Here is a 27,477-nt window from a genome sequence, read left to right as displayed (position 1 = left end):
AGCCTCAGATCCCTGTCTAGCTCTTAATCTTTGGGCCGTTCGTTTATTTCGCTGAAGTACGATTCTTTGTTCGGCGATCTCCTGGTTCCACCAGTACACAGGGTGGTATCTATGCTCCGTTTCCGGTATGCTGGAAATTTCGTTTGAGATTATTTCTTGGAGGACCTCCGGATCCAACCTTCTGCCGTCGGAGATTTTGCGTGCCGCTCTCTCCACAATTTTGTTCACCTGTCTGCTAGTGAGTCTTCTTGCCGGGTTCCGTACAGCAGGGGTCGCCGAACAGACGTGTATTATCAAGGAGACCGCAAGGTGATCACTCCCGGTCTCCTCTTCCAATACTCGGAATTCGGTTCTATCAGTGACCATTCTCCCATCCACGATCACCAGATCGAGGATGAATTCATGGCCCCTCGCTCGATAAGTCGGAGTTCCGTCGTTAGGCATGTGGTACCGGTAGCTGCAAGGAAGTCCTCCAGGACACTTCCTCTGTTATTCGTCGTCCCAGCGCCCGCCGCCACTGTCCTACAGTTGAAGTTCCCCAAAATAATAGCTCTCTTGGGGGACTGCATAACCAAGCGTTGCAACTGTGTCATCCGGTGTTGGTACTCTTCAACGGACACATTAAGGCTAATGTAGACACCGTACATAATATGCTCTTCCAGTTCCACGGCTACCACACCCTGCGCTCTGTGATACAGACTAAAGTCCCTACTGCCTGTTGCTCGCTTCATCGCGACGTCCCCCGCCATATCAGACACCCACTGCGAGTGAGCGGCCGCGAGGACATTTGGCTCGGTAGCCACAATAAAATCAAAACACCCACGGTTGGCAATCTCCTCCACCAGATAATTGGCGAGGAGACTGCGGTTGTGATTCAATAACAGGATCCTTAACATGTCTTACAACAATCGGAGCTGCCGGTCCTGTGCGTCGAGCTCTTACAGTCTAGGCACCTAGTGGCCTCTCGACATTCTCGAATAAGGTGTCCCGCATCGCCACAGTTGTAGCATAAGCTACCACGGTCAGGACCCTTGCAATTTCTTCTACCGTGCCCAGTAGCCCAGCATCGATAGCAGCGCTCATTTTGTGTTCTGATATACGTCCGACAGTGGACCCACCCCACCCGAAACCTGGAGGCAACCAGCTTGGTCGCCCCTCTGTGAGTAGTGATGACCGTAGCATTCATTTTTTGTTTCTCCATATGCACCTCTTAGAGATGTTATTCTATAGCTTTCCTGTTTGCCAAGGACCCTGTCTAGCGCCTCCTTTATTTCGTTTTCCGTGGTGTCATACTCCAGATCTTTAATATGCACCACGATTCTTCTGTCGCCTCTCGTACGAAGATCCACCTGTAGATCTGCCGCTCGGTCTCTTAACATATTAGTAAATTCGCCGGCCTTTTTGGTTCCTTGGATTCGGACTTCCATTTCCTGGTTGCGGCCCTTTCTAATTGAGAGGACTTCTCCTGCTTCCTCCCTGGAGACTCTGTCCTTGACTGTTAGAGGTCAGCATACGACTTCCCAGGTGCTCTCACTACCACTGTTTTACTCTCCGTCACCAGTGGGGCGGCCCTACGCACAGAAGCCGATCGCGATCTGGCTCGTGTTTGATCCCCCAAATTAGGAAGTATCATTTTTGGAGGCGATTTTTTCTTCCGTGACAGGTAAATAACTATTTTCCTTATAAATATACCCTCCGGTCCAGGCGGTATGACGAATACCACTTCCTCGGGTTTACTGACGACCCTCCTCATGGCCTTAATCACTTGCGCTGCGGCTGCCTTTTCTCCTTCTTCGGTGCTGTACACCACCGTGTACCTTGTACCCCTCGAGGTAACACAGTTATTCTCCAACACGGTGGAGTCCTGGATGATCATGGCCCCTGGTTTGGTGCCATGCAAACGGCTGCCGGGTCTCGTCTTGGTCAAGTTAACATAGTGGCAGCTGTCCTCCCCAGGCGTTAAGTTGGTCACCTGGGTAAGCCTGTTTATCGCCCAGGTTGACCATCTGCTAGGCAGTCTCTCTAATAGTTGGTCATCAGTAAGGTCTTGTTCTAGAATATCGTCCTCCCTGTGGGGTCTATCTGTTTGTGTCCCCTGCGTATTTGTGTCAACACCACCGGCCGCTTCCTCCTCTACCAGTTGAAGCTCCTTGTAAATCTCAGATAACTCCCGCTCATGCGCTTTCATAAAAGCCGGGCTGGATTTACCTAGGCCTTGGCGTAATTGTAGTAGGGCGTGTCCCAGTCTACATGCAATATTCTTAAGAGTTAGCGGGGCATCCTCCTCCTCGGATGAGCCCGCCCTGGCCCGTTTAACGCTCTTTGTTTCCGTAATCCTCCAAGTTTTCTTTTCCATAATTACAGCAGAAACTTGATAAATTGGCTTTAATATAACTATCCTTGGTCTAGATTATAATCACAAATTATCTTTAATATGTTAGCTTTTACTTAACCTACAACACTTGTATTTTAGCTTTACACTTAAAAATATAATAAGCAGTTGGGCAACTGTTTTCAATACTGAACTATTCATATTAAATGAGAAGTAAAATTTTAACCTCTTCATTTTGAGCTAAAATAACCTGATCCCAAATACTGCAATGAGGCAGTTCTGAAGAAGTATTTCCCTTGTCAAAAGTTGTACAGTTTGAAATGAACTAAATCAACTATTAATGTCCTTTCTAGTTATTTGTTAATAGATTAATTATTGTTTATGTAATTATCTATGTGGTAATAAAACAATAAAATACTTCATATACTACTAAAATACTTCATATCAATATATCAACTATTTCAATATCAATTAAAATAATTTGATATCTTAATATTATTAGTTAAAATAATACATTTTATTTAGAATTAATGTAATTTATAACCCACTAGTAATATAAAAATGAGACTGAAAGCAACATTTTGTTAAATGAAAGTTCAACATTGTATAGCTTAATTACTGTAGAAACCATAATTTGAAATACAGTATATTTTTGCATTTTAAGTTTTTAATGGGTAAAACTATGTTTATGCCTTAATAAGAAATGTGTAAATTTAACTTTTCAAAGTGGATGCTAACCTTAAAAAAATTATGCAGTCTTTGTGCTAAATATCCTTGTAACAGAACCACATCTCTAGGCATAAATTCTTGGCTGCTATGGCACTCTACAATTATGAGTAATTTTACAAAACAAAAGTTTTCAGTACATCACCCTCATGCAATTATGTATGCGCATGCAACTGCACATTTATATATATATATATATATATATATATATATATAAGCTACAATTAATGTTTTACAATAATTTTATCATAGATAACAGTGGAGACATTCATAATGTCAGGACGTTAAATCAACATAATTTTAAACATTTGACAACCACTGTTATATTATGTTAAATAAACAATTTACACGGCGAAGAAGTTTTAGTTTTATTAAGATTATAACATACATTTTTTAAGTTCCTGATGATGGAATTTTTTTCTGAAAGCGCTTGAACGTACATATAAAAGAACTGTTGATGAGTTTTTTAAGTATTAATTAAAATTAATGTGTAAATGTAGACAACGAAAAATTTATTAAAATAAAAAATATCACTGAAGATGGGTTTGGGCCCAAAAACATTTTGGTAAAAACAAAAAGTAAAGGTAAGAATGTTCTCTAATTCTGTACTTTGTGGAGGCTGAAAAAATATTATTATATTATATATAGTTATTTAATGTACAGAGAAAAAAAGAATGGACTATAAAAAATTTAATTTAAATAAATTATATATATATATATAAATTCTATTAAAAATAAAATTAAATATATTAGAAAAATATTATTTATATAAATACAAATAAAATTTCAATTTGATAAACCATCAGACAGTGTTTGAGGGAGATGGTCTTATAAAAACTGCAACAGATAGCAGCACTCATGTAAATTGATACACCATTTTTATTATGTAATGCAGGAATTATTTCAATCATGACTAAGGATGTGAGTTCCTGTGATAGCACTTTCAAGAAAAATTAAGGACTTTTAAGAAAAATTAAGATATGACTTAATTTCAGTATTCTGTACTAAGTGGTTTATTTAATAGAATTTAAACATAATTTAACAGTACAGAAGAATAATATGAATCTTAAAGATTAATTTCAGTAAAATATGTATATTCATACATGTATGCATACAAGTACCATACGTAAATATAATTTTTTAAATAAATATAAGTAAAAGTCATAACTGATTTTTTATAAAGTATATATACTTATAAAAATAGTTAAATTAATTTAAATAAAAGTGCACATAATATCACGCACAGTATTATGAAAAAACTGAATTTCTGTGCCTCTTTAATGTTTTAGTAATCATGAAATTAAAAAAAAATTATTTTTTTATCTCTATTTAATTTATGTCTAGGTTTTTAACATTATGTATTTTAATTTTTGTTTTAAATAATTAATTCATATTAATATGTAGGGTTTTAGTGAGGAAGCTCCATCAGTAACAGCATTCTGAAAATGGGGAAAAAAGCCTTTTCCAATAGGTCAGTCCTTGATCTGCAAATCCTGTTAAGACCCAGGGAATTTAAATGAGGTTATTTATTTGAGTTATTTAATTTTTAAACATTCTATAAATAAATGTTCACCTTTATGTGACTCCTTTTTAAATAAGGAACTCTAAATGTTATTTAAAGAAGGACTTAATTTTTAAGAAGTCCTTTGAACAGCTGCACTCAGCTCTGTACAACTCACACAGCTCCTGGCGGCTCACTTGGCTCCACCCATGCTATTAAAGCTAGCTCTACACTAGAATAATTTAGTCTAGTTCCTTCATCCAGACTCAACTTCTGTTTGTTATGAATGTACAAGTAATTAATATAATAATGTTAAATATATAATTTACAAGTTCAGGATTAAAATTAAAAAAAAAAAACAATTTATATTATAAATTAAGTCAAGACTTTTATTTATTTGTATGAACCAGCGAACAACAAATATTTAGAATAATTGAAACCCCACTGCGGTATTAAACCAATGTGGCAAATAATTTGACATTTTTTTGTTCTCCGACCGGGAGAACAAATTGCAAAATTTAATAAGTAATAGTCAAAAATCTTCTAATTAAAAAGTTAGTTCAAATACAACACTCAAACAAATACAACTGCAACCCATTAATATACCTTTATTTAGAGGTAATGTGTTAGAGTGGCAGCTATATTTTGATACACACATACACACACACACGCGCGCGCGCGTGCGCACAGGCACACAACAGTCAAACATTATATTATATATTATTTTATTTATATTATATAATTATATATTTTATTTTATTATTATATTATATATTGTATTTTAATATATTTAATGATTTACCTAATATCCAAAAATTACATTATTAACATTCATCTCTGAAGGATGAAGCTTTAGCGATCATTAAAAATTTACGAATAACAAATGAAAATTATATTATTGCTGTAAAATTATTAAAAACACGATTTGATAATAAATATATAATTGCATTTCATAATGCTGAACTCATTTTAAGGTCAGATTCTATAAAAAGAGAATCAATAGATAGTTTATCAAAATTTATTAATGACATTTCCTCATATGTGAATTCGCTCGAATTAAAGCAACTTCCTGTAAACACATAACACATATGAATCTACTACAATACCTCAAGAATATGGAAGGAAAAATTATCAAATGAAAGTTTTTTCATCTTTAAAGACTTTATTGAGTTTCTTAATTTGGGAAGACAACTTCTAGAAAATATTAATGCGTTCACTTCAAACATGCAAGCGAAAACAGAAAACGAAACCAAAGATAGCATTATAACATCCAACCAGAGTTTTTAGCAAACGCTTTACCATAAATTCTAATAAACAATTTAAAGGAAATAATCTTAGTAATTATTCAAAATTTACTTCTAAGCAATGTTTGTTTTGTAAGCCACACTATCATTTATAACAGATAGATAAGTTAAAAATACCATATTAATCTTTAAAATATATATATATATATTTTTTTTTTGAGAATATGTATTTTAATAATATATTTAAATAATATATATTTTGGAGATTATATATATATGTACGATAGCATGCAAATTAATAAAAAAAAGGAATTTTTTGTTTGTTTTTATGTTGTGGCTACAGTGCTTGACCACAACCATTCTTTAAGTTGTCTGTGTAATGTGTAGTTATTGTTCTTTGGTTATTTAGCAATTATAACGTTTTCATATTATAAATAGTATTTTGTGAAAGTTTATTTCATTTTTTATTACAAAATCATATTTCACCATTTTTTGTCCTGCGTCTTGAATATATAATGGAAATAACTCCAAGAAAGCGTTTGAGAATTTTTTCTCTTTCTGAGCATATCATTATGATACAATGTAAAATAGCTTCTGAGTGTGGTGTTGGACTAGGAAAAGTATTGCTATTTCAAAGCGAATTAAAGAAACTGGTTTCTTTTCAACTCGAAGGAAAGGAAAATGTGGCCGAAAAAGAGAAACTATTCCAGAACAGATTGGTTATTAGTAAGAAAAAATAAACTTGATTCAAAATTATCTGCTGTGGACTTAAATCAAGAATTATCAGCCGCTGGTACAGATTTACATGTGACAACTGTTAGACACTGACGTCTTGCAGCTGGGACAGAAAACTCATCAGCAAGATAAAAAGCAACTTTTAACAACAGCAATGTGCAAAAAAGGCTCTTGTGAGCCAAAGCACATGCAACTGGACCAAAGACCAAAATAAAAATAAAAATGTTATGTTTTCCAACAAGTCACATTTTTATTTTCAGGAACAATGGATTCCATATGTTAGGAAAGCATCAGATGAAAATACATCACCAGCTCATATCCAACAATCAGTTAAATATCCCTAGAAAAAAAATGTTTTGGGGTTGTTTCACATTTGAAGGCCCTTATTAATTACTTATAGTAGATGTTATGTGAAAAGTGATTTATATGTCAAGATTCTGAAGGAAATGGTTGTGACACAACTTCAAACCAAATTCCCACAAGGTAATGGTTCCAACAAGATTTGGCGTCTATCCTTACAGCTAAAAATTGAAAACTTTTTATTACAAAAAACGAAACATTAAAGTACTTTTGTAGCCAGGCATTACCCAGTCTCAACTGAATGTCATCGGGCAATAGTCATAAAACTACTCTCAAAAATGAACTGTACCACAAAAATTGATCTCATTAAAGCAACAATATCGGTATGGCTTCATGATGAAGAAAATAAAAAAAAATGTATAATACACTTTAATCGATACCAAATCATGTATTTGAAATGATAAGAATAAAGGACAACATATTAATTACTAGATATAGATATTCACAAATTGTACTGGTATGATCTTTTTTCTAAATAAAGTTACTTTTTATTAAACAACATCTATTTTATGATTAACTTGCAAACTACTGTGTGTGTGTTTGTATATATATATGTGTGTGTGTGTGTGTAAATTATCTATTGAACTTATCAAAAAATAAAATGCTTTTTTTAATACATAAACTGTGCTATTTTTTATGGCAACTTTATTTTAAATAAATTAGTGCCTGCTAACCTGATGGAAAGTAAGTAGGCCAAATATAGTTTGTGAAATAAATAAATTTAAAGTCACCTATCTTAAATGACTAATTACAGATTATGTTTTTATGGGCTTTTTAATTACTTTATTATATACTTTAATGCTATTAGTATTACATCACAAATGAATGCAAGTACCATTCCTACTAACCATAAAAATTAACAATTTGATTATATTCATGAATGTATGTAACTTCTAATTATGTTATTGTCTATAATAATTTCATTTACATCGTTAAACTAAAAAAAAAAAAAATTGATTTTTGGCGGGCAGATACGTTAAGACCCAGGGTATTTAAATGAGATAATTTATTTGAATTATTTAATTTTTAAATACTCTTGATAAATGTTCACTTTTTCTGTAACTCCTTTTTAAATTAAGAACTTTAAATTTCATTTAAAGGAATTTTAATTTTTAAAGGTCCTTTGAACAGCTGCACACAGCTCCTGGTGGCTCCATCCACGCTATAAAAGCTGGCTCTGCACTAGAATAGTTTAATCTAATTCCTTCATCCAGATTCAACTTGTGTTTGTTATGAATGTACAAGTAATTAATATAATAATGCTAAATGTATAATTTACAAGTTCAGTTACAATAAAAACAATTTATATTATAAACGAAGTCAAGATCTTTATTTATTTGTATGAACCAGTGAACATGCATTTAGAATAATTTAAACCTAACCAAGGCAGCAAATTATTGGACACAAATCCTTCCAGTCAATTGAGCTCTGATATTCTTAAGGAATTCTGTTTATGATCTCTTAAGTTAATCAGGAAAAAGACTTTTCAGAGCTAAATATTCCAAATTCAATACTTCAGAAAATAAATCTTTGGTTTAAACCCTTTACACCTGCTCATGTTCATGAGCTTGGTGTCCTGGACATTGCCTTAAGAGAAACTTGTTGCAAATCTCCAAGGCATTTTTGCGGTGTTTGATCATGAAACCACTTTTCTTCTCCGATGAGTGTGACTTATACCTAATATATTTTGGAATGTATGTTTTTGGTGTAAAGAAAATCTCTTTTTTTATAAGAAAATTACAGACCACAAATCACATGTAATGATATGGGCAGGTATCTGAAATGCACCTGATAGGAATATACGTTTTTGAAGGACGTGTTTAGCCATCATTCCATGCCTTAATAATCTTAGGCATAATTTCATGCCTTAAACTATTTTATTCGTTAGCTTTAGTTGATTGATATGGAATTAACTGCTGTCATACAGCAAGACAAAGCTCCAGCTCGTTATGCTCAGTCAGTAAGGGACTTTGTAAATGAACATTTTAAAGGGTGGTGGACTAGTAAAGGTTTCATAATTCAGTGGCTTCCTTTAAGTCCTGGTACTTTATAACCTGTAACAACTCCCTTTTGGGCATAATTAGGGGTGTAGTGGGGCCAGAATGAAGTTCTGGCATTTTTTCCAAGCCAAGATGCGTTTCATTAATTTTCTAAATCTTTGAAAGATTATCTTTTTTTTTAGAAGTTGAAAGAATAATTGTTTACATTCTGCACATGTTACTTAAAAACAAAAAACATAAAACAAGTTCCTCCAGTTTTATAGGTTTTTTATATAATGTTTTGTAGGGCATTCCCTTTCCTTAATTTATGAAAATAGACCCTATGGGTCTATTTTCTTTTGGGAAAAGGAACTGCAATATTTTTGAAAAGATTATATGGACAATCATAAAAATCAACAAAATTTCAACGGGCAAGTTTGAAAAATTTAACAGAAAAATATTTTTGTACTGCTTTTATTTTTTTTGTAGACCATTTCCTTTTCTTAATTTATGACACTATCTGTAGGGTTCTACATTCTTGCGATAGAGAAATAATAATATTCTAGTCGGTTAGTCATTAAGTCGGCAAAATTTCAAAGGGAAAATATCAACAAGAAGAATATTTTTGCACTGTTTATTTTTCACAAAGCTTCAGTCTTGATCAGTGGCTTTTGGTGTATGTACGTACTTTGTACTCAACTGTTTATTTAATATTAATACTAACTTTAAATTGCATTTCAAAGTATTTTTTTATTCATGATGTGCTTAATTATTGACATCAAAAGATCGATTGATAAATTTAACAAGAAAAGGTGTAAAAATTATTGGTAAATATTATTTTCAATTTAAATAAACAAATAAAAATGAGTGAAAAACAGCAACAAATATTGCAAAATTTGTTGGTTTTAGGGTACATCTAATACTGATAAATAATTGCGATGAACAATGTAATAAAGAAAATAACCGAACAATATTTGGGAACCAAAAAGTTACATACAGAAAGGGTTATGAAATCATCGATCAGCCATTGACAGACAGAAGCAAGAATGCAGATTACCTGAACGTGAAGAGGATCCTGTCTGAAAATTTGTAAGAAATTTAAATACAAGATCTTTTTTAAATTAACAGTACGATTTTCTTGTTTAAATTGTTATTTGCAAATATTATTGCAAAACGGTAATATTTAGTATTCATACAAACACTTCTCGTAGGAAAATTAAAAAATCGACCACGGATTATAAGAGACTATCAGTAGAAATGAAGTTACTTGATAATTTTTTTTGTTATTCAGTTTTATTGACAAAGATGTTTGGAAAAAAAGATTCTATATAATAAAAATAATGAATTTGAATATTACAATATTTTTGAAAGTAATGCTGATTTATATAATAATATTGTAGTTTTTTTATAGCCAACTACTCCATTTGCCACACTAATAAATAATACAAAAATAAAATGTTAAAAATAAATACCCTTATTTTGTTTAATGCCTAAAATAATATTCTCACAAAAAATCAAACAAGAAAATATAAAAAAAAAATAAATATTAGCAGATTTGAAAAATTTCATGAAAATATTTTGGGAGGGACAAATTCAGCATTCTAGCAGTTTTTTAAGCACCACTTCCCTGATTATAATCACAGAATATATCCCATATAAAGGAATGTTGATTAGCTAAAAACTGCTGTCAAGACTGTTTTTACAACTCTTTATCCTCAACATGGAAGAGAATGACTAAACACACTTTGATACAAAACTGTGGCCAGACAATGGAGAAACACTAACAGATGTAATTTAATGTACGTTTTATGGATAAAATCATTAAATAAACTAATGACAAAGAATTCATGTTTATTTATTTATATGGGACTTTCAATACAATGAAAGCCCCTCAGTAGATGGTATGAAACATATTCTGTATACTAGCAGCTTTGGAAAAAACCTTTGGTACTGGCTTTACAAGAGATGCATCTAAGTAGAAGAAAATCCATTTCAATGCTAAAAGAATGCAGCAAGTATATAATAAGCCATATGGTAGCACACCTTAACGATGGATGAAAAGCAGATACCCAAATTTTTACATGTTGTAAGACATACCCAGCCAGTGGACCCAAATTTTTACATGTTGTAAGACATACCCAGCCAGTGGAACTCAGTGGTTTAAGCCAAGTGCACACTTTAATGGTCACAAAGGTCTAGATTAAAGAGTTCAGATGTATTAGGTGCAGAAATCGGGTAAGTAGGAATTATTGTAAATAATTATCTAAGTATAACATTTAATCAGTTTTACCTGTGTAATTTGAATTTATTAAAATATTACCTCTGTAATGGATATGAAGAAGCTTCCATATATTCAGAAATATAATTCTGTTCAAATTTAATAGCAAAGTAAAAATAATGTATTACTTAACCAGACATAAATATGTAACAATGTTGTATTCTCTACTTATTGTGTGTGTATATAAATAAACACACACAACATAATACCATTTCAATAAATAAAAAGAAATATTCTGAGCCTGAATAATTCAAAATAAATTTGATGAACAGCTGTTATCTGAAAAACAACAAACCCATTCATATTTCAATAAATTTTTTTTCATTTGAAAATTGAATTAACAAGGTTTAAACATATTTTCATTTTTATATTTTACTAGCTGGTCATGGGTCGTTTCGCTCACCCTTCCTGTTTTGTCAGGATTCCTGCAGTTGTTATCCACATGGGTGAAGGAATAATAATGATAAATAAAGCCTGAAAAGCTCTCTTTCCTTCGTTACTCTCATTACTAACGTAGAGGCTCTGACACACTCCTGCTATAAACAAAGCTACAGCTTAAGTCTGGGTGTAGCACTCTTGGTCAGCAGCTAACAAAAAATCATGCACTTCAGCTATTCCAAGGACTGAGATACTCTCATTCTTTTAGCAGACTTGAATAAGAGAGAATACTATTTTTCTTGAAGGCATATTTTTTAAATTTTGACAATCCAATATTAACAATCAAAACCCATAAAAGTTCACTAAATGTGCTAATATAAGCTAATTACATTAATAATAATAAACTAATAAAATATTTTACAGATTAGGTTAGACAATTAGTAAACAGATCTGACTCAGAAATCTTTTTCCTTTACCACGGTAAAGAAATATAACGAGGTTAAAGGATTCATTTTTTTTCTATAATGAATATCTTAACCCTTTGGAATAATGTGATATTCTAATTGGGGATAATGACCAATCCTCTAAGGTATAAATCTGCAGTTTTATTAAAATCTGTCCAGTAGTTTTGCTTGTTCTATGGACAGGGACGACCCTAGTTATTTTATTATTTGTATAGATTATTTTCAAATTTATAATATATTTCAATATGTAAAGACAAAAATTGGTTTGTATATCTGTCCGTTTGTATTTTCTCACATTACATAAGAACCAACCACTGATTGCTTTCAAATTTGCAGGGTACATTTGCGTTATCCCAGGGAAGGTTTTAAGCTACAGACCAAAGTCCTAGCCCCCTTCAGAGTGAAGTTGTCAATTAAAGTATTCATTCATTAAAGAAGAAAAAATTTAATTAATTTCTGTCACCATAGCAACAGAAAAAAGTTGAGAAGTTTTCCTAGTTATAGGTCTGTGTACTTTAATCACTAACTACTATTCTATCTTTTGTAATTTAGTTTCTTTTTTAGGTTTATGTAAAGCCTGAATACTTTAATTGTTATTTATCAGTATTATTCTCACAACCATGAGGGTAACTAACACTACAGAGGTCCTACCTGGATGGTTGGGGGAGCAAAGCAAGCCCCAAATGACTAGTTGTATTATAATTTCTGCTTTATTATCAACTTTCCAGTTAACAATTAATATTAAAATTAAAAAGTTGACATGTTAATAATACATGCTGCCTCATAAAATAACAAAGCAAATTACCAGCAGATCATAAAAATATATTTTGAGGTCTTGTGACAATTTATTATAATTAATTTGCCAGGATTTGTTACTTGGTTGTAAGGTTTTAAAAACAAATTAAAAATAATTAAGTAATTATTTTACAGACATTTACCTAAGTTATGATTATTCATGTTCAGCAAAAATGATATACTGCTAAACTTTACTATTCAATTTAAGAATGAAGTATTTGTATTATTACACAATTTTAAATGTAATTTATTTATTGTACAACCATCTCCATTTCTTATTGTAATATTATCTTTATTGTATTGTTTATCACACAATGGTTTTGTCATGATTCATAAAGGGCAAAGGCAGCCACCTTATTACAGCAAGACAGTTTTTGATACAAGATATTTTTTGACAAATCCAGAATAAAAAAAATCATGTTGAAATACAGATTACAAGAGTAACCAGTCAATTAATAGTACAATGAAGACCAGTAGAAATGGATGATATAATTAAGCTTACATATTTTTAATACACCGTATAAAGATAACAATAAATAATTATTTTTTGAAAATTACTTTATTTTATTTTTATGCTATACAACCATTCTTATACAGTTTAACAATATAGTAGTTAAATACATAACTTAATATTCCGATTAACCAGGAGGCCATTCCATCTGGCGTCCTCCAAGAACATGAATATGTAAATGATACACAGATTGAGCTCCATTTTTCCCGTTGTTGATTACAACACGATAACCATCTTTATCTAGACCTTGCTTTTTGGCCACCTTCTTTGCTGTTAACAGCAGATGACCTAAAAGCTAAAAAAAGAAAAAGTTAAAATTAAAAATTATAGCAAAGACATTACAGCAAAATAGGTTATTTTAATATCAACGGGATGAAATGATTTTTTTTTATTATTCATATTATCATCAAAACATTATCAAAATAACAACAATAATAATAATAATGTAAACAGAGGTTATTTTATATACTCGGCATAAAGTTTTATTTTATGAATTATTATAAACAGTCATAATGCTTAAATTACTACTACAATTATTCATAAACAGAGTAATACCTTGTATTACACTTAATTATTATACATATATATTTATTACAGTTAATTTGAGTTTCTGACATTTTACTTGACATTTTTAAATGTTTTACATTAATTTGTTGGAAAATAAACTAGATAAAAGGGATTTTAAGAATATTGGAAGGCTGAATAAAGTGAAATTTGTCTATAAGACATATTTACTGCATTATACTCATAATTTTCAAAAGTATTAATAAGCATATTATTTAAATAAAAATTAAATTATCCTACTCAACTCTAAAGATCATCATGGATCATCCTTTATAGCCCACTTACCTAGTAAAGAACACAAAGGAACACTCTGCGTGTTCTGAAAGTAATTTATAATTTTAATACATGCATCTTCTATAAAAAATTTAATGTATGTTCTGGGCAGTTTAACCAATTTCATAACTGTCTCAAGTACTGCAACTTTTTTTTGCAAATTTTAAATACATTCAGCATCTGTTTATAATGATTTTTTTTAATTTTGTTAATATTTTTGGTATCCAAAAGAATAAATGTTTGATTTCTATTTATCTTTGACACTTCATTTCATTTATATAATAAAATCTAAAATCAGTTAAAAAAAAATGGTCCGTTTTAAAACTGTAACTAAAATACATTGTAAAACAAGAAATGTTCACAAAAAAATTATTTAAAATCTAAAATTAAATTGCTATTTCACTGTTAAACAACCACCACCAGTAGATAGTGAAGAATTACAGAGAAATTATAAACAAAAAAATCATATATATAAATAATACATGCACGCACACATAATTAACGTATAATTATAATGAAACGATGCAAAATGAATATGTCTAATGGTGATTGTGTTATATTCTTTCTAGACATGTTTTTTTTAATATTTTAACTTAGGCTCAGTACTCATTAATAATTAGTTTATTTAATTTTTATTTATATTTCATGAGGAAATTTTACTTTAAATTTTCTTAATGGTTTAAAAAGTTGTTAAGTTAAATTTATGCTTTCAAATCTCAACTGAAAGCATAAAGTTAACTTAAAAACAATTTAAAACATTTAAAAACTTTCTACTTATGAATTCCACAAATAAGAAACTGATATAAAACTTAAACTAACATATGTTTAAGTATGCTTAAATTAATTTTTTTTAACAAACCTATCCAGAAAGATGATTTCACAATAAACACTAATTTACATTTATTTACTTTAATGAAAGTTTAATAAATTAATTAAAAGTCATGATGATTCATTTTCATGCATACTGTGTAAAAAAAACTTATGGTCTATGCAACATAATTTTTAGTTTTAAAACTAACCTACCGCTTTTATTAAAAAAATATATGATTATACAATTACCTCTGAATCTGACTCCTCTACTTCAGATAAAGTTGAAATAGGCTTGCGAGGAATCACTAAGAAATGAACAGGCGCTTGCGGATGTGCATCATTGAAGGCAACACACTAAAAACAAAATCACTCTATACTGTACAAGTTTCAAATTAAGTGAACACTTATAAATTGAGAAATAATTTGCATTCTACATAATTTAGAACTACTACGAAAGATATAAATGTAACCATCCATCTAAACAATTCTAGCATTTAATCACTAGTAACTAATAAACTTTTCAAATCGATTAACTTTTTGAGTAATCAAGTCATTAGAGGTTTGATGCACTTCATTAGTTTCTATTCTGTGCAATCTCACTCTCACTGTATCATCTACATCCTAAAATTTCATTTATTCCAACCTTTGTCTCCCGAGTAACATAATGATCAGCAAAGAGAAAATTGTTGATGGATTTGCTACACAAGAAAGCCATAAAATTACAAATTCAATAGAAATTTTTTACTTGATAGAGTAAAAAATTTCAAAAATAAACTAATAAAATTATTAAAATATGCACACTAAAAAATATCTTAAGAGCTTATTTTTTAGCGAGATTTTTCTTCACTTTTCACAGCATATTTAAAATATGATGTTCACTTTAAAGTATAGTCCAAGGAATAAGTAAAATATTTTTTAAGTAAACAGTAAAATTCCAGCTCTTGAAAAAATAGTGGTTTTTGCCCTATTGTGATGTTTTACTTAAATATAGTCCAAGGAGCATATTTTTAAGTGAACAGTAAAATTCCAGCTCTTGAAAAAATAGTGGTTTTTGCCCTATTGTGATGTTTTACTTAAATATAGTCCAAGGAGCATATTTTTAAGTGAACAGTAAAATTCCAACTCCTAAAAAGGTTGTGGCTCCTGAAAGGGTTGTGGCTCCTGAAAAAGTCGTGGCTCCAGTCCTCTTATAAAAGAAAATCAATTATTTTCACTCAGTACTGCATTCACATCAGAGCCATCAAGAAGGCAAATAGGACAGATGACAACTTAAGCTGGAGCTGACAATTCTTTCCAGGTAACTTTATCAATATGGTGATTAAAATAACAATATTCCAAATAGAATTAATAAAATAAAATTAAAAAAATATTATTAGTATTAAATAAATTCAATTAAATTAAATACATTGTTTATAAATAAAGGTTAATAATAAGATAGTTAACTTTTAAACAATAATCTTCTAAAATAATTCCATTATTACAGACAAATAAAAAATGTTATGACTGCTTAAAATGAAACATTGTTATTTCAATTATTTATTCATTTACTTACTAATGGTCTGAAATTGTCTACTCTTTACTGTTCACATGCAAGACCATATATATAAATATACATCTCATGTTTAATTAATCACTTTTCAATAAATCTAATTGTTATATTGCAGTCCATTAATTTGTTTCTCAATTCTATAAAATTGACTACAAATTACTATTTTCTGTAAAGGTTTATTTAACCTTATAAATTGTCCAATCATTCATAAATTTTTTGAACATGATTCTAATAATCAACTCATATAATAGCAAACTTTAGGATAGGTAGGATTATAAAAACGAATGTAACAACTAATCAATCTTACAACAGCCCAAAAAGATATCTTCAGAAATAAAATTTACAAATGGTTAGTTTTAAATTTAATAAAATAACATCACTTTAAAATTTTGTTCTTACTTTATCTTTCTCTTATACATACAAAATATTAAGATGGATTAAACAATAGTTAATGTAGTAAATATATATATATACATAAATAAAATGACAAATATGCAAACGAAAATTCACATGTAACTTTCTAACTACTCCGTAATGCATTTGCTACCATAACTAGGGATAAAAAACGTTTGCATCAAAACTATCTGCATTTTCCAGATGAAATATTAACCTTAATTCAATTATTGTCAGTTCGCGTTTACTGTAATTTCAAAACATTTAGCATAAATGTAATTATTACCTTTTCGTCTTCGTGTATAAAGGTACACGGAATTTCTTTACGAAGAATTTTTCCAAATACTGTATCAGAACTTGGTACAGCAGCCTTGGCCTTTTCGACTTCGTCCGACATTTCACGTACTGAAAACAGCTTTCGACAATATCTAATATAAGACTGACGGTTGTAGTCATTTGCGATGGCAGCCGAGAAATATCTATGTTTCCCCACGTAACTAATAAGAGACATGCTCAAAATGAGCAGTTTACTGCTTTTCGACATGTTTAAAAAAATTATCTACCTAATATTAAGAAAACAGTATTCCATATTAATCATTGCGTAATTTGTTTTATATAAAATACTGAAACGTATTCATAACTTCCGATACACCGGTAGTCTAGTGGCGCAATCTTAAATTTCACATTTTTGAAATTAAAATTAACTGATCTCTAAATATTCGTTAAAGGTAAGTTATTTTTCAACGAGGAGCAACATTTGCTAGTTTCTTTCATAAACGTAGTAATAATATTTACGAGGATGTTATAGAATTCTATAAAATGAGACTCAAATAATACTTTTGACTGACAAAAAAAAAAAATTTTTGTTTCACTGAGATTAAGAGAAGTAAATTACAACTTTCTTACTTTGTGATCTGATGTAAAGTTATTGAAGCCAATAATGATGATCCAATTTTATATCAGCTGCTTTGGAATTGATGATCATATTCTGCTACCTAATCCAATCTTACCTGGTTTTTGGGAAACCAGGTAAGTGGGTACAAAGTTCTAAAGACAAGCATAATCTTGAAAAAAGTTAAGAATAATTTGATATTTTTTTATGAGCATCATCCCCTTAAATGAGCCCTAATAACAAAACATTACATTTACTTAAAATGATTAGTTGCATGTGAAATTGATTGGTGTCGTGCGAGGCATTTGTCTTATACCAATTCAATCAAAGTGGAATCAGTTCCATTGGATCGGTATAAGAATGACATCTCTATTTTATCAAGTAAGTCCAATCTTTTTTACAAACGTCAGTAAAGCTGGCTGAGTGATAGTATTTTATTTTTAGTTTAATTCATTTGAGATAGCTCATGTTTAATTTTAGGTTATCAGTAATTTACTTTTTTTCATCCTTTCTTCATTTCACCTTCTGTTAATCCTAATAGAACTATCTTAAACACCCTTCTCCTTTCATGAGTATCGCAGACAGTTCACTTTCCTATTCTAAATTGTTATGATTGAACTTGAATTCTCATTAGCTCTTCATATTATTTCATTTTTTACTTCATTTTTTATTTTTTATTTCATTTTTTATTTCATTTTTAACTCTATGTCCATTTAATTTCCTGCAGTTTGCCTTCCCACATCTCATATGCTTCCAGTCTTTATTTTCCTCTTTTTCTTATTGTACATTTTTCATATTCATGCAGAACACTAAACAAAACACTTCAAGATATTTCTTCAAAATTAATTTTATTTCTCTACATCAAAGCTGTTTATTTCTATTAAATGCTTCCTTAGCCACTAGTTTTTTTGGTTTTTATTTCCTTCTTACTTTTGCAGTTTGTTAACTGCTTTCTAAGTATCTGAATCTTTTTACTTGTTCAAACCTATCATTACTTGTTTTGAAGTTTATTCATATTGTTTCCTGCTCTCATTACTTTGGAAGGTATTCTTTTTTTTAACCCTAGTGCACTAACTAAATTAATGCATACCTAATTACTAACTACACATAAACTTTACATACATACTAAAGTCGGTTTCTCAGGAAATTAACTTTTTAATGTTACTGTAATATATATAATTTATTAATTAATAATATTATATAATATTTATTCAATAATACAAGATAAGAAAAACAAAAAAGTAACAATCAGGTGTCTAAATTAAAAATTAGAACAACATTTTACATAACACACTTTTTATACAAAAAATTTTACTTTTCATTGTTAAACATTCTTAAGCGTCAATTTTATAAAACTTTTACAATATATTAAATAAATGACTAAACATTTAATATTATTTACAGACAGTTTATGCATGACTTCTTTCGGTGCTCCTCACATATAAGTTTTTTACCATGGAATAAGTTTCTACCATGGAGTATTTAGTAGTTGTTTGCGCAATTCTAGCATGAATTTTAATCTGCTAAGTAGTTTTCTTTGGGTCTTCTACTGGTTATGACAATAAATCACAAAGGGAGTTGACACATGCAATATTCAATATATAATAAAAAACACAGAGAGGACATCTTCTCGTTTTTCTATTACAACACATGTTCTGGCTTACCTGGTCTAATGAGTCAACACCTTTAATATTATTGTAACTGAGTATTATGCCTGATTTTTTCAAGGTTTTCAAATTTATCAGATTTCTTTTTATCCACAGATTGATTGAAAGTCTATTAGTATGGCAAAGACAGAGAGAGAAGAGAGGAGAGAGAGAGAGAGAGAGAGCGAGAGAGAGAGAGAGAGAGAGCAAAAGAGAGAGAGAGGAGAGAGAGAGAGTGAGTGAGTGCGAGAGAGTGAGTGCGAGAGAGAGAGAGTATGAGAGGGAGAGAGAGGGAGAGGGAGAGGGAGAGAGATAGGTAACCGAGTGAGAGCAGTGTTGAAAGTAATAGATTATATCAATGATGCAAAATAATCATGTTTCACCACTTATGTAGACTTCAGATTCATGCATCTAAACAGATATTGTGTTAATCTAAGATTTCAGTTCTTAACACTTAAATAAATTAGTGAAATTGTATAATTTAAACAGACTGATGAAATGCTACAAAAAATTAATAAACTTTAAAAAAATTGGATGGTTTGTAAAAATTAAATAAATTTTATTAAATAAATGAAATATTTACAAAACCTCTGAGGATCCATCCCCTGTTAGAAATAAGATACTACTTTTTTTCTGAAATGGAGAGGTTGAAAACCACAGTATGAGCAAATTTTTATTAAGAGTGGTGATTTTTCTATTCAGTTTAATCTAGTGGCTCTCATAATGTATGTATTAGGTTTAGATAGAAGTGACATATTACTACAGATAATTTTGTGTTTTTATATCAATAGGAGCAAAAGATTTGATTATATATTTATTTTATTTTATTATAAATTTATCTTGGAGATCCTCTGAAGAAATTTAATATAATAATATTAAATTTCTTCATAAAGTAACAAATAAAATTTACTACCGTAACTCTTTAGGAGTGTTTCCTCAGTTATTTGTTTTTCTCTTACCTATTTTATTTCATGTCTATTACAGCTCATTTTCAATATATGAAAGAGCTGTGTTAAAATAAGAGATAACTTTTTTCTTAAAAAAAAACTAAAACCTATTGTTATTTTCTGTTACAACCATTAATATTTGTTTCAAGCAGTAGAATTTGTAAAATACTGTCTAAATATGAATATATATATGTGAAAGTAATCACTGTACTACAAATTTAAATATGATTATTTCTTGTATAGTTTCTGATTATTAAGATTTATCTGGTCTAATAATGAAAAGAAAACTAACGTAATGCAATTTATTTTTATAAAATTATTAATTTTTTTACTTCAAACTGGATCAAATTTTGTAACCAAATTCGAATTACTTTTTTTGAAATTATGATTCTGGCGGTTTGGCAGTACTTCTCATCAAGCAGATGCGAGTTAGCAAGTAAATGGTATTGTGGGAGAAATTTTCAAAATGGCTGTGCACCAAGGAAGTTGATTAACGGGATGAAAAAATGATCGGTTAATGTGTTTTGTTTTTATTTTGTTTTGTATAATCTCGAAATTAATATTTTGAATACTAGGTATGTACGTTTTATATAATTTAAAATGAATTATCATTTTAGTGTTCATGTGCGTATTTTTTTTGGTGCATTACAGATTCATTTGAACTAGATTTAGTTATCGTAGGTGTTACAATTTGTGCTGTGGGTATTTGCAGATAGTTTGGAAGAATTATGGCGTGTGAAAAGGCGTTTTAAATATGTTTAAGGATTGTAATTCATGACGGTTTGCTTTTTTTAATATTGTATATTTTCCCTTGATTTTAAATAAACGAATTCCTACCGATGTTAAGGTCGGAGAATTGTAGTTTCTAACTTGAAATGGTTTGTGTAATTCTGTTTTGTTATGAAAATGTTCTTATCAGTTTTATGATTTTGAAGAATTTGCCTTTTATAGTGCGGTATTTTTTAAACTATTTCAATGTGTTTGATGAGTATTGTTGATAATACTATCCAAGTATATTTCTCTTAAGTCTTATTGTTATGGTGCTTGTTATGGTTATCCTAATTTGGTAATTTTTTTGTTGAAAAAGCAGGTGTGCAAGAATTGTTGTAATATTTGGTCAGATGTTAATTATTGTGGTTCTTATTTATTTTAATTTAAGTGTTTATGTAAGAGTGCATCTTATGATAAGGTTACATAAACCGTTTTGATGTCATGCTGTACAAGTGATCTTTTTCTTTTAATTTTTTTTGTGTTATACAATAAATAAGACCATAAAGCAAAGTTGATATGATTGGTGGGTGTTGGATATTTGAAACTATTATCCGGTTTTACTAACTAGTACTATTGTGCTAAGGTATACATAACTCCTTAAAGTAGAATCTGAAGTGTCTAAGGTATATTTATTTTTTTATTAATTTCATTTGTGTTGTAGCTAAATCTGCTGCATGAGATTTAACCTTCCATTTATTTACAACTACATACTACCATTCTTATTCACTACACTGAAATTGCAAGTATAGCCATGGAGTGAATCCGCAATGGTTTTTTATAAAAAAAAATTAATCTATGGACAACTTCAAGAAAGTTAAGAACAAATTAGTAAAATTTTAAAGGTTAACCTTAAAGTTAATTTTACATTTATGTTACTTGCGATTACCGTTTTTAAAATAGCTTTCAAAAACTTCTTTATTAAAAATAAAAAGTAATTTACTTATTGGCCAGTAAGTATATTTGATCACTATTTTAGCTGTTTTTATAAGAATGATGATGAATGATAAGACCATGTTATTGTAAATGCTTTTATGTATTCACTCTATCTGGTTTTTTTTTGAAGAAGCATTCTGTTTGCTTGTTGAACTTCATATAGTTAGAGCAGTTAACTTTTTTATTTGTAGTTTATTGTTGAATTAGAAAAACCAACCCAGAACAGGTTTTAAAGAGTAGATTATGGTGATTCTTCAATTGAAATTGGAAAATTTCAACCAGAAATTACTATTATCATTTGTTCATGAATCAATAACTGGTGTATAGTGAGTCTTTCTACCATTATTATTAAAGAGAAAACGCAGTGTACGTTTCAGACTATTAAACAAATCCTTTGTGTGTGTGAGCATGTGTATTGGCTTTTGGATTAATGTTATTAAGTAACAATATTAATAAAATAATTTGAAAATAGGTTATGAAACTCAGATAATCACCAGTAATACAGCTGTTTCTGTACATCTGTGCATTTTCATGACATCCAATTTTGATGTCATGAAAATGATTGATTTTAAAGTAGTTATAAATTAAGTTTTTCAAATTTAGCTTGCACATTGCCAATAGATGCTGCTATACAATATTAGGTGCTAAGCCAACCAAATTAAAACTGCTGGGCTCCTTTAGTGGCAAATTTAAAAATAAATATGCGTGAAATTTCTCTTAGTTAATCGATTACTAATCGGGTTACTGAAGAAAACATTAATTATGAGCAAATGTAATACTCGAGTATGACATTTGTTTAATTGTATTTTGTGTGTGTGATTGGTTTATTTTGCTTTTTTTTTGTTCTGAAAGCTGTTTTGTAATCTCCCTTTTTAAAAGTTTTGAATATTTTGTACTGCCCATTTGTGTAATATAAACTCTTTTCTGTCTTTAATTTTTCTGAATTTTATATAGTGTTAGTTATTTATAACACTCAGTTGCAATCATGTTATAATAGTATGTTGAAGAGTCCATCAGTCATTGTGAGTGAGATCAAGTGGTTGAAATTTCTGTGAACAGGTGTGACTTGCATGACAATCTTGTTGATGTAGTATGGTTAGTGTAAACTGCATATGTGTAACTTACGTTATTTTGTTCTTGTATTCAGAACGTTGTAGATCAATTTCGTCACTGATGAATTTTGTTTTAAAAATTATCAAGTTTTTTCAAGAATTACAAGTGATTCTGTTGCTGTGACTTTTGTGTAGGATTTGTATGTTAAAGAGTGATAATGTTAGGTAGAGGGACTAGGATATATATATATATACATGTACATACATAAACAGAATCTTTTTTTCTGGGATGGAACATTTTGATAAACCAAAGATGTGTAGAAATGTTTGGTTTCTGTATTTTTCAGGGCTTAGAATGTGTGTACATTATTGATTAATTAGTTTTAAATAATGTATCTTTATGTGATTGTAAATGTGCTATAATTAATTAATGGTTTATTTAAGTTGTGGTTTAGTATTTGTTGGCTTTAGTTTTATTTACTTAAATTTTTTTGTGCATGTGTCTTTTTAATTTTGAGCCATGTTTGTTAGCAGTCGGTCATGTTTCTTTCATCATTTAGTTGGGTGATGTAATTTTTTTTTATATAATTTTTTTTAGCTGTTCATTATTAGAAAAGTGGGTACTTATGTATTAACGCCACCGCAGCTACAGCTTTATTTAAAAACAAAGTAGTCAATCGGATTTCGGTGGAAAATGAACAGTCTCTTTATTAATTTTAATAAATGGTTATTTATATTTATTTATTTTATAAATATAATTTAACCAAACTTAACCTATGCTTGCTTCGCTCGCTAATCTTGACTAATTAACACCATCATTTTTTGAGTATTTATTTAATAAATTCAGTAATTATTGCAATTATTTATTATTTAAATAATCAAAACACTCCTGTTAATTAGTGAAGGTTAGCAAGCGAAGCGAGCCTAGGTTAAGTTTGGTTAAATCATATTTATAAAATAAATAAATATAAATAACCATTTATTAAAATTAATAAAGAGACTGTTTTGAATCTATGTTAAACTCTATATCGGCCCATTTTCCACTGAAATCCGATTGACTACTTTGTTTTTAAATAAAGCTGCAGCTGCAGTGGCGTTTATACGTAAGTACCGAAAAATGTTATAAATAGTTGAAGTACAGTGTTTGTTTTAGGTTTATACCTTACATCAGTTTCTCAACCTTTCAGTATTTGCAACCCAATTTTCATTGTGCCCTCCCTCATATAATAAATGTATACAATAATAATGAATTTTGATGCTAAAGCTACACTATGCCCTTAATTACAAACCTTACAAATTACCAAGAATAAGTAAATTTATTGATATTGGCAACACCAATCCGCTGCATTGACAAAATCAGAATTGATGCCTCGCTATTGCTCGCTGTCTTACGTCCACCATATTGACATTCTTGCAGCTTTGCAAGAAGTTAAGATTTATCTCGAACATTCTGGAATGTCTGTGCAAACGTGTTTAAATGCACCTCGTTCAATTCCAGCCAACCTGAGTCGAGTCAATCCTTCTATTGCTGTCAAATCTATCGTGAATGTGTATGTTGCAGTTTGTGTAGTTCGTTGTAATTCTTGGTGTGAAATATCCATTACAGTAGTTTGTTGCAGTTAGTTGTAATTGTTGGTGTGAAATATCCATTACAGTAGATTTATACAGAATCATGGATAAATTTTTAAGTGGGCGTAAGCAAGCACTAGACGATTGTGAAGCATCAACAAGTGCACAGACGAGTGTGATTCTGAAAATATAGTCAAGAAAATATTCTCAAGAATACTTAAATTTTGGGTTTACAAGTACTGAAGTAAATGAAGAAGAAAGGTTCCTGTGTCATATGCTAAAAAGATTTTGGCAGCATACAGCTTGAAACCTAATAAACTTAAATGACATTTGCAAATGCTTTAGTGAGTATGTTAACAAACCCCAAGAATTCTTCAAATTAAAATTAAAATCGTATGAAAAGCTTTTAAAAAAAAATTAGTGAATGAAAAAGCTTTACTTGCCTCTTGAAAAGTTTCATATAAAATAGCCAGATGTAAAAAGCCTCACACCATTGGTGAAGAGCTTTTTTTGCCAGCTGCAATTCAGCTTGTAGAAACTATAGAGATAATTTTGCCAAAAAAGTGCAGTGCATCCTTCTATCAAATGATACTGTTGCCCTTCGAATTAGTATATAGCCAAAGATGTACAGCATTAGCTTTTTGGAAAGTTACATGACAAATTGTTTTCAATTCAGCTTGATGAGGCAACAGATAGCAATAAAGATGCTCATTTCATTGCCTATGTTTGATTTTGTGATTGTATGTCAGCAGTAGAACTACTTTTCTACAAACCTATAGAACTCAAAGCAACAGCACTTGCATTATTTGCTATCTTAAATGATTTTATAAACGAGGCAAACATAGAGTGGAAGAATTATGTTGGAATATGCACTAATGGTGCTCGTTCCGTGTCTGGAAGATTCCAGAGTGTACAAGCACTTGTGAAATAAAAATCTCCACAGTGTGTCTGGACACATTGCATGATGCACAGAGAAGCTTAGGCTTCCTCAGAAATGAGTCCTGGTCTGAATATTGTTCCAATGACAGTTGTAGTTGTAGTAAATTATATAAAAATGAGACTTAAAATCAAGAATCTTTTCTGCACTTAGTAAAGACATGGGTGCAGTACATTCAATGTTACTATTTTATTGTGAGGCAAGATGGTTATCTCATAGGACATTTTTGCAATGGTTTGTTAAGAGATGAAATTGCTATTTTTCTAGAAGAGAAAATCGACTAGAAGCTGAGAAGTTTCGAGATTAGATTTAATCACAGTTAATGTGATTAAGTTTCAGTTGTACTTTGAATAATATGACTTTCTCATAAAGTTCCTTCATCAGAATTAATTTACTTTTTAATTGGTTTTTTTAATAGTTTATTATATTTAATAAATGGTATTTCTCATATTGTTATACTGCCTTTAATAAATGTCAATAGCATGTGACTGTTTAAAGGGAAACTACACTTAGTTGTTGGTTCCTTCAACATGGTAATTGTTTTTCATTTTACAGTCAACCTTCTTGTGGTTGATATTTTTGACAAGATGGTGTGTTTTTTTAAATAAGAGAAAAATGAACTTAATAGTTGATACTATAATTTAAATAAAAATAAACTTACCACTAATATTTAGCTGGGTATTAAAAATTAAGTTAAGTAAAAAATTTCAAATCGAGTAACAGAGTCAAACAATATCACTATGACTGCACAATATTTATATTACTAACACAAAAAAGTAGTAAATTAAAATAACATATTAAATTAGCAAAAAGTAATCCTTAAACTGAAGTGTAGAAAATAACTTAGCAATTACCTAAAGCTAATAAAAAAAAATTTGCTAACAAGGTATTTGAATAAATCATTTGATTATTGAACCACCAGGTAGACAAAAAAACTTTTGTTTTCTTAAAAAGAAAAATACTAGTGACTTCACGATTTGTGAAGATTGTTACATGTATCAAACCACAGTTAAGCGTTAATTTGGTGATTGATGGGCACAAGTTAAACGGGTTTTTCTGTAGTTAAAAGACATGTCTTAATATTTTGTAGAATGTTAGTTTCTAAGATATACTTCCAAGTCAGTTGTTTATTTTTATAATTCATTGAATTTTTACTGAAATTACTACTACCTTATTGAGGTGTATTTAATAAGGGCTTTTAAGGGCTGCATTCAATAATTATGTTGTTCAGTTATTAGGAGTTAATTGTGTGTGAAGTACAGCACTAAAAAAAATTTATAAGCTAGTTATCATTCAAGAAGAGTGTTATCATTTTATCAGATTGTTAGCTTTAAAAAAATTTAGCCCAATTCTTTTCTTTTAATAGATGATAACCAAATTTGGCAACAGTATTCTAGTTTTTCAGACTAAAACCACAAGTTATAACAGTATCATTACAATTTGTTTTTTCCTAAAGCCCAGTATATTGATGTCTTAATTGAGTATATTGATATTGTATATTGATGTCTTAATTTTTATGAGAAGAAAAACCCAAACCATATGAAAGTATGATTCACTTCTTTGTTATTTAGATATTGCAACTCAACAGGGATGAGATAATATTGTATGAAAAACTATTTTATAACTAATCTTTCTTTGACATTATGACCTCTTAGGGGAAGACACCCTCCATGTGATGATTTGGGTTGCCACACCACCCCCCGCTATACCTAGTCCTTATGGGCTTTACTGGAGGTCATCTTCACTATCTCTGCAATTACATCTTTCAGTCAAGCCTCAGTCAGGATGCCACTGATGTGAATGCCACAAGCAACATTCCCATCGGTGTACAACTAACA

General features: G+C 30.0%; 2 protein-coding genes and 1 long non-coding RNA gene across 6 annotated transcripts in view; 1 reads left to right on the top strand and 2 right to left on the bottom strand.

The window, feature by feature from the left end:
- The window catches only part of LOC142323363 (uncharacterized), a 34,953-nt gene extending 22,088 nt beyond the window's left edge, over positions 1-12,865 (bottom strand). Inside the window, exon 1 of the long non-coding RNA XR_012756090.1 lies at positions 11,198-12,865. This is a non-coding gene — a long non-coding RNA (uncharacterized LOC142323363). The remainder of the gene's footprint in view (positions 1-11,197) is intronic.
- Positions 12,866-13,332: 467 nt separating this feature from the next.
- LOC142323362 (adenosine 5'-monophosphoramidase HINT1-like) lies at positions 13,333-17,531 on the bottom strand. Its single transcript, XM_075362882.1, has 3 exons — positions 17,179-17,531; positions 15,200-15,304; positions 13,333-13,598 (listed from the first exon to the last, which is right to left on the bottom strand). Exons 1-3 carry the CDS (start codon positions 17,434-17,436, stop codon positions 13,431-13,433), a joined length of 531 nt encoding a protein of 176 aa, XP_075218997.1. The 5' UTR covers positions 17,437-17,531; the 3' UTR covers positions 13,333-13,430.
- A 3,287-nt stretch (positions 17,532-20,818) lies between these two features.
- Positions 20,819-27,477, top strand: part of chb (CLIP-associating protein) — a 246,653-nt gene continuing 239,994 nt past the window's right edge. For all 4 annotated transcript variants that reach the window (XM_075362879.1, XM_075362878.1, XM_075362877.1 and 1 more), the window contains exon 1: positions 20,819-20,952. The gene's annotated coding sequence lies outside the window, so the exon portion shown is untranslated. The remainder of the gene's footprint in view (positions 20,953-27,477) is intronic.

The sequence above is a fragment of the Lycorma delicatula genome, chromosome 4, assembly GCF_047948215.1.
Source record: "Lycorma delicatula isolate Av1 chromosome 4, ASM4794821v1, whole genome shotgun sequence".
Taxonomy (NCBI): domain Eukaryota; kingdom Metazoa; phylum Arthropoda; class Insecta; order Hemiptera; family Fulgoridae; genus Lycorma; species Lycorma delicatula.
The sequence above is the reverse complement of the archived record's forward strand: the minus strand, read 5'-3'. Positions and strand labels throughout refer to the sequence as shown.

What these genes read in the sequence shown, in the direction of transcription:
- LOC142323362 (XM_075362882.1), bottom strand. Translation starts at nt 17,436, where the DNA reads ATGTCGAAAAGCAGTAAACTGCTCATTTTGAGCATGTCTCTTATTAGT. An exon ending in TTATACACGAAGACGAAAAG is followed by an intron (nt 15,305 to 17,178) that starts GTAATAATTACA and finishes TTTTGTTTTTAG; the next exon opens with TGTGTTGCCTTCAATGATGC. An exon ending in TAGAGGAGTCAGATTCAGAG is followed by an intron (nt 13,599 to 15,199) that starts GTAATTGTATAA and finishes TTCTTTTTTTAG; the next exon opens with CTTTTAGGTCATCTGCTGTT.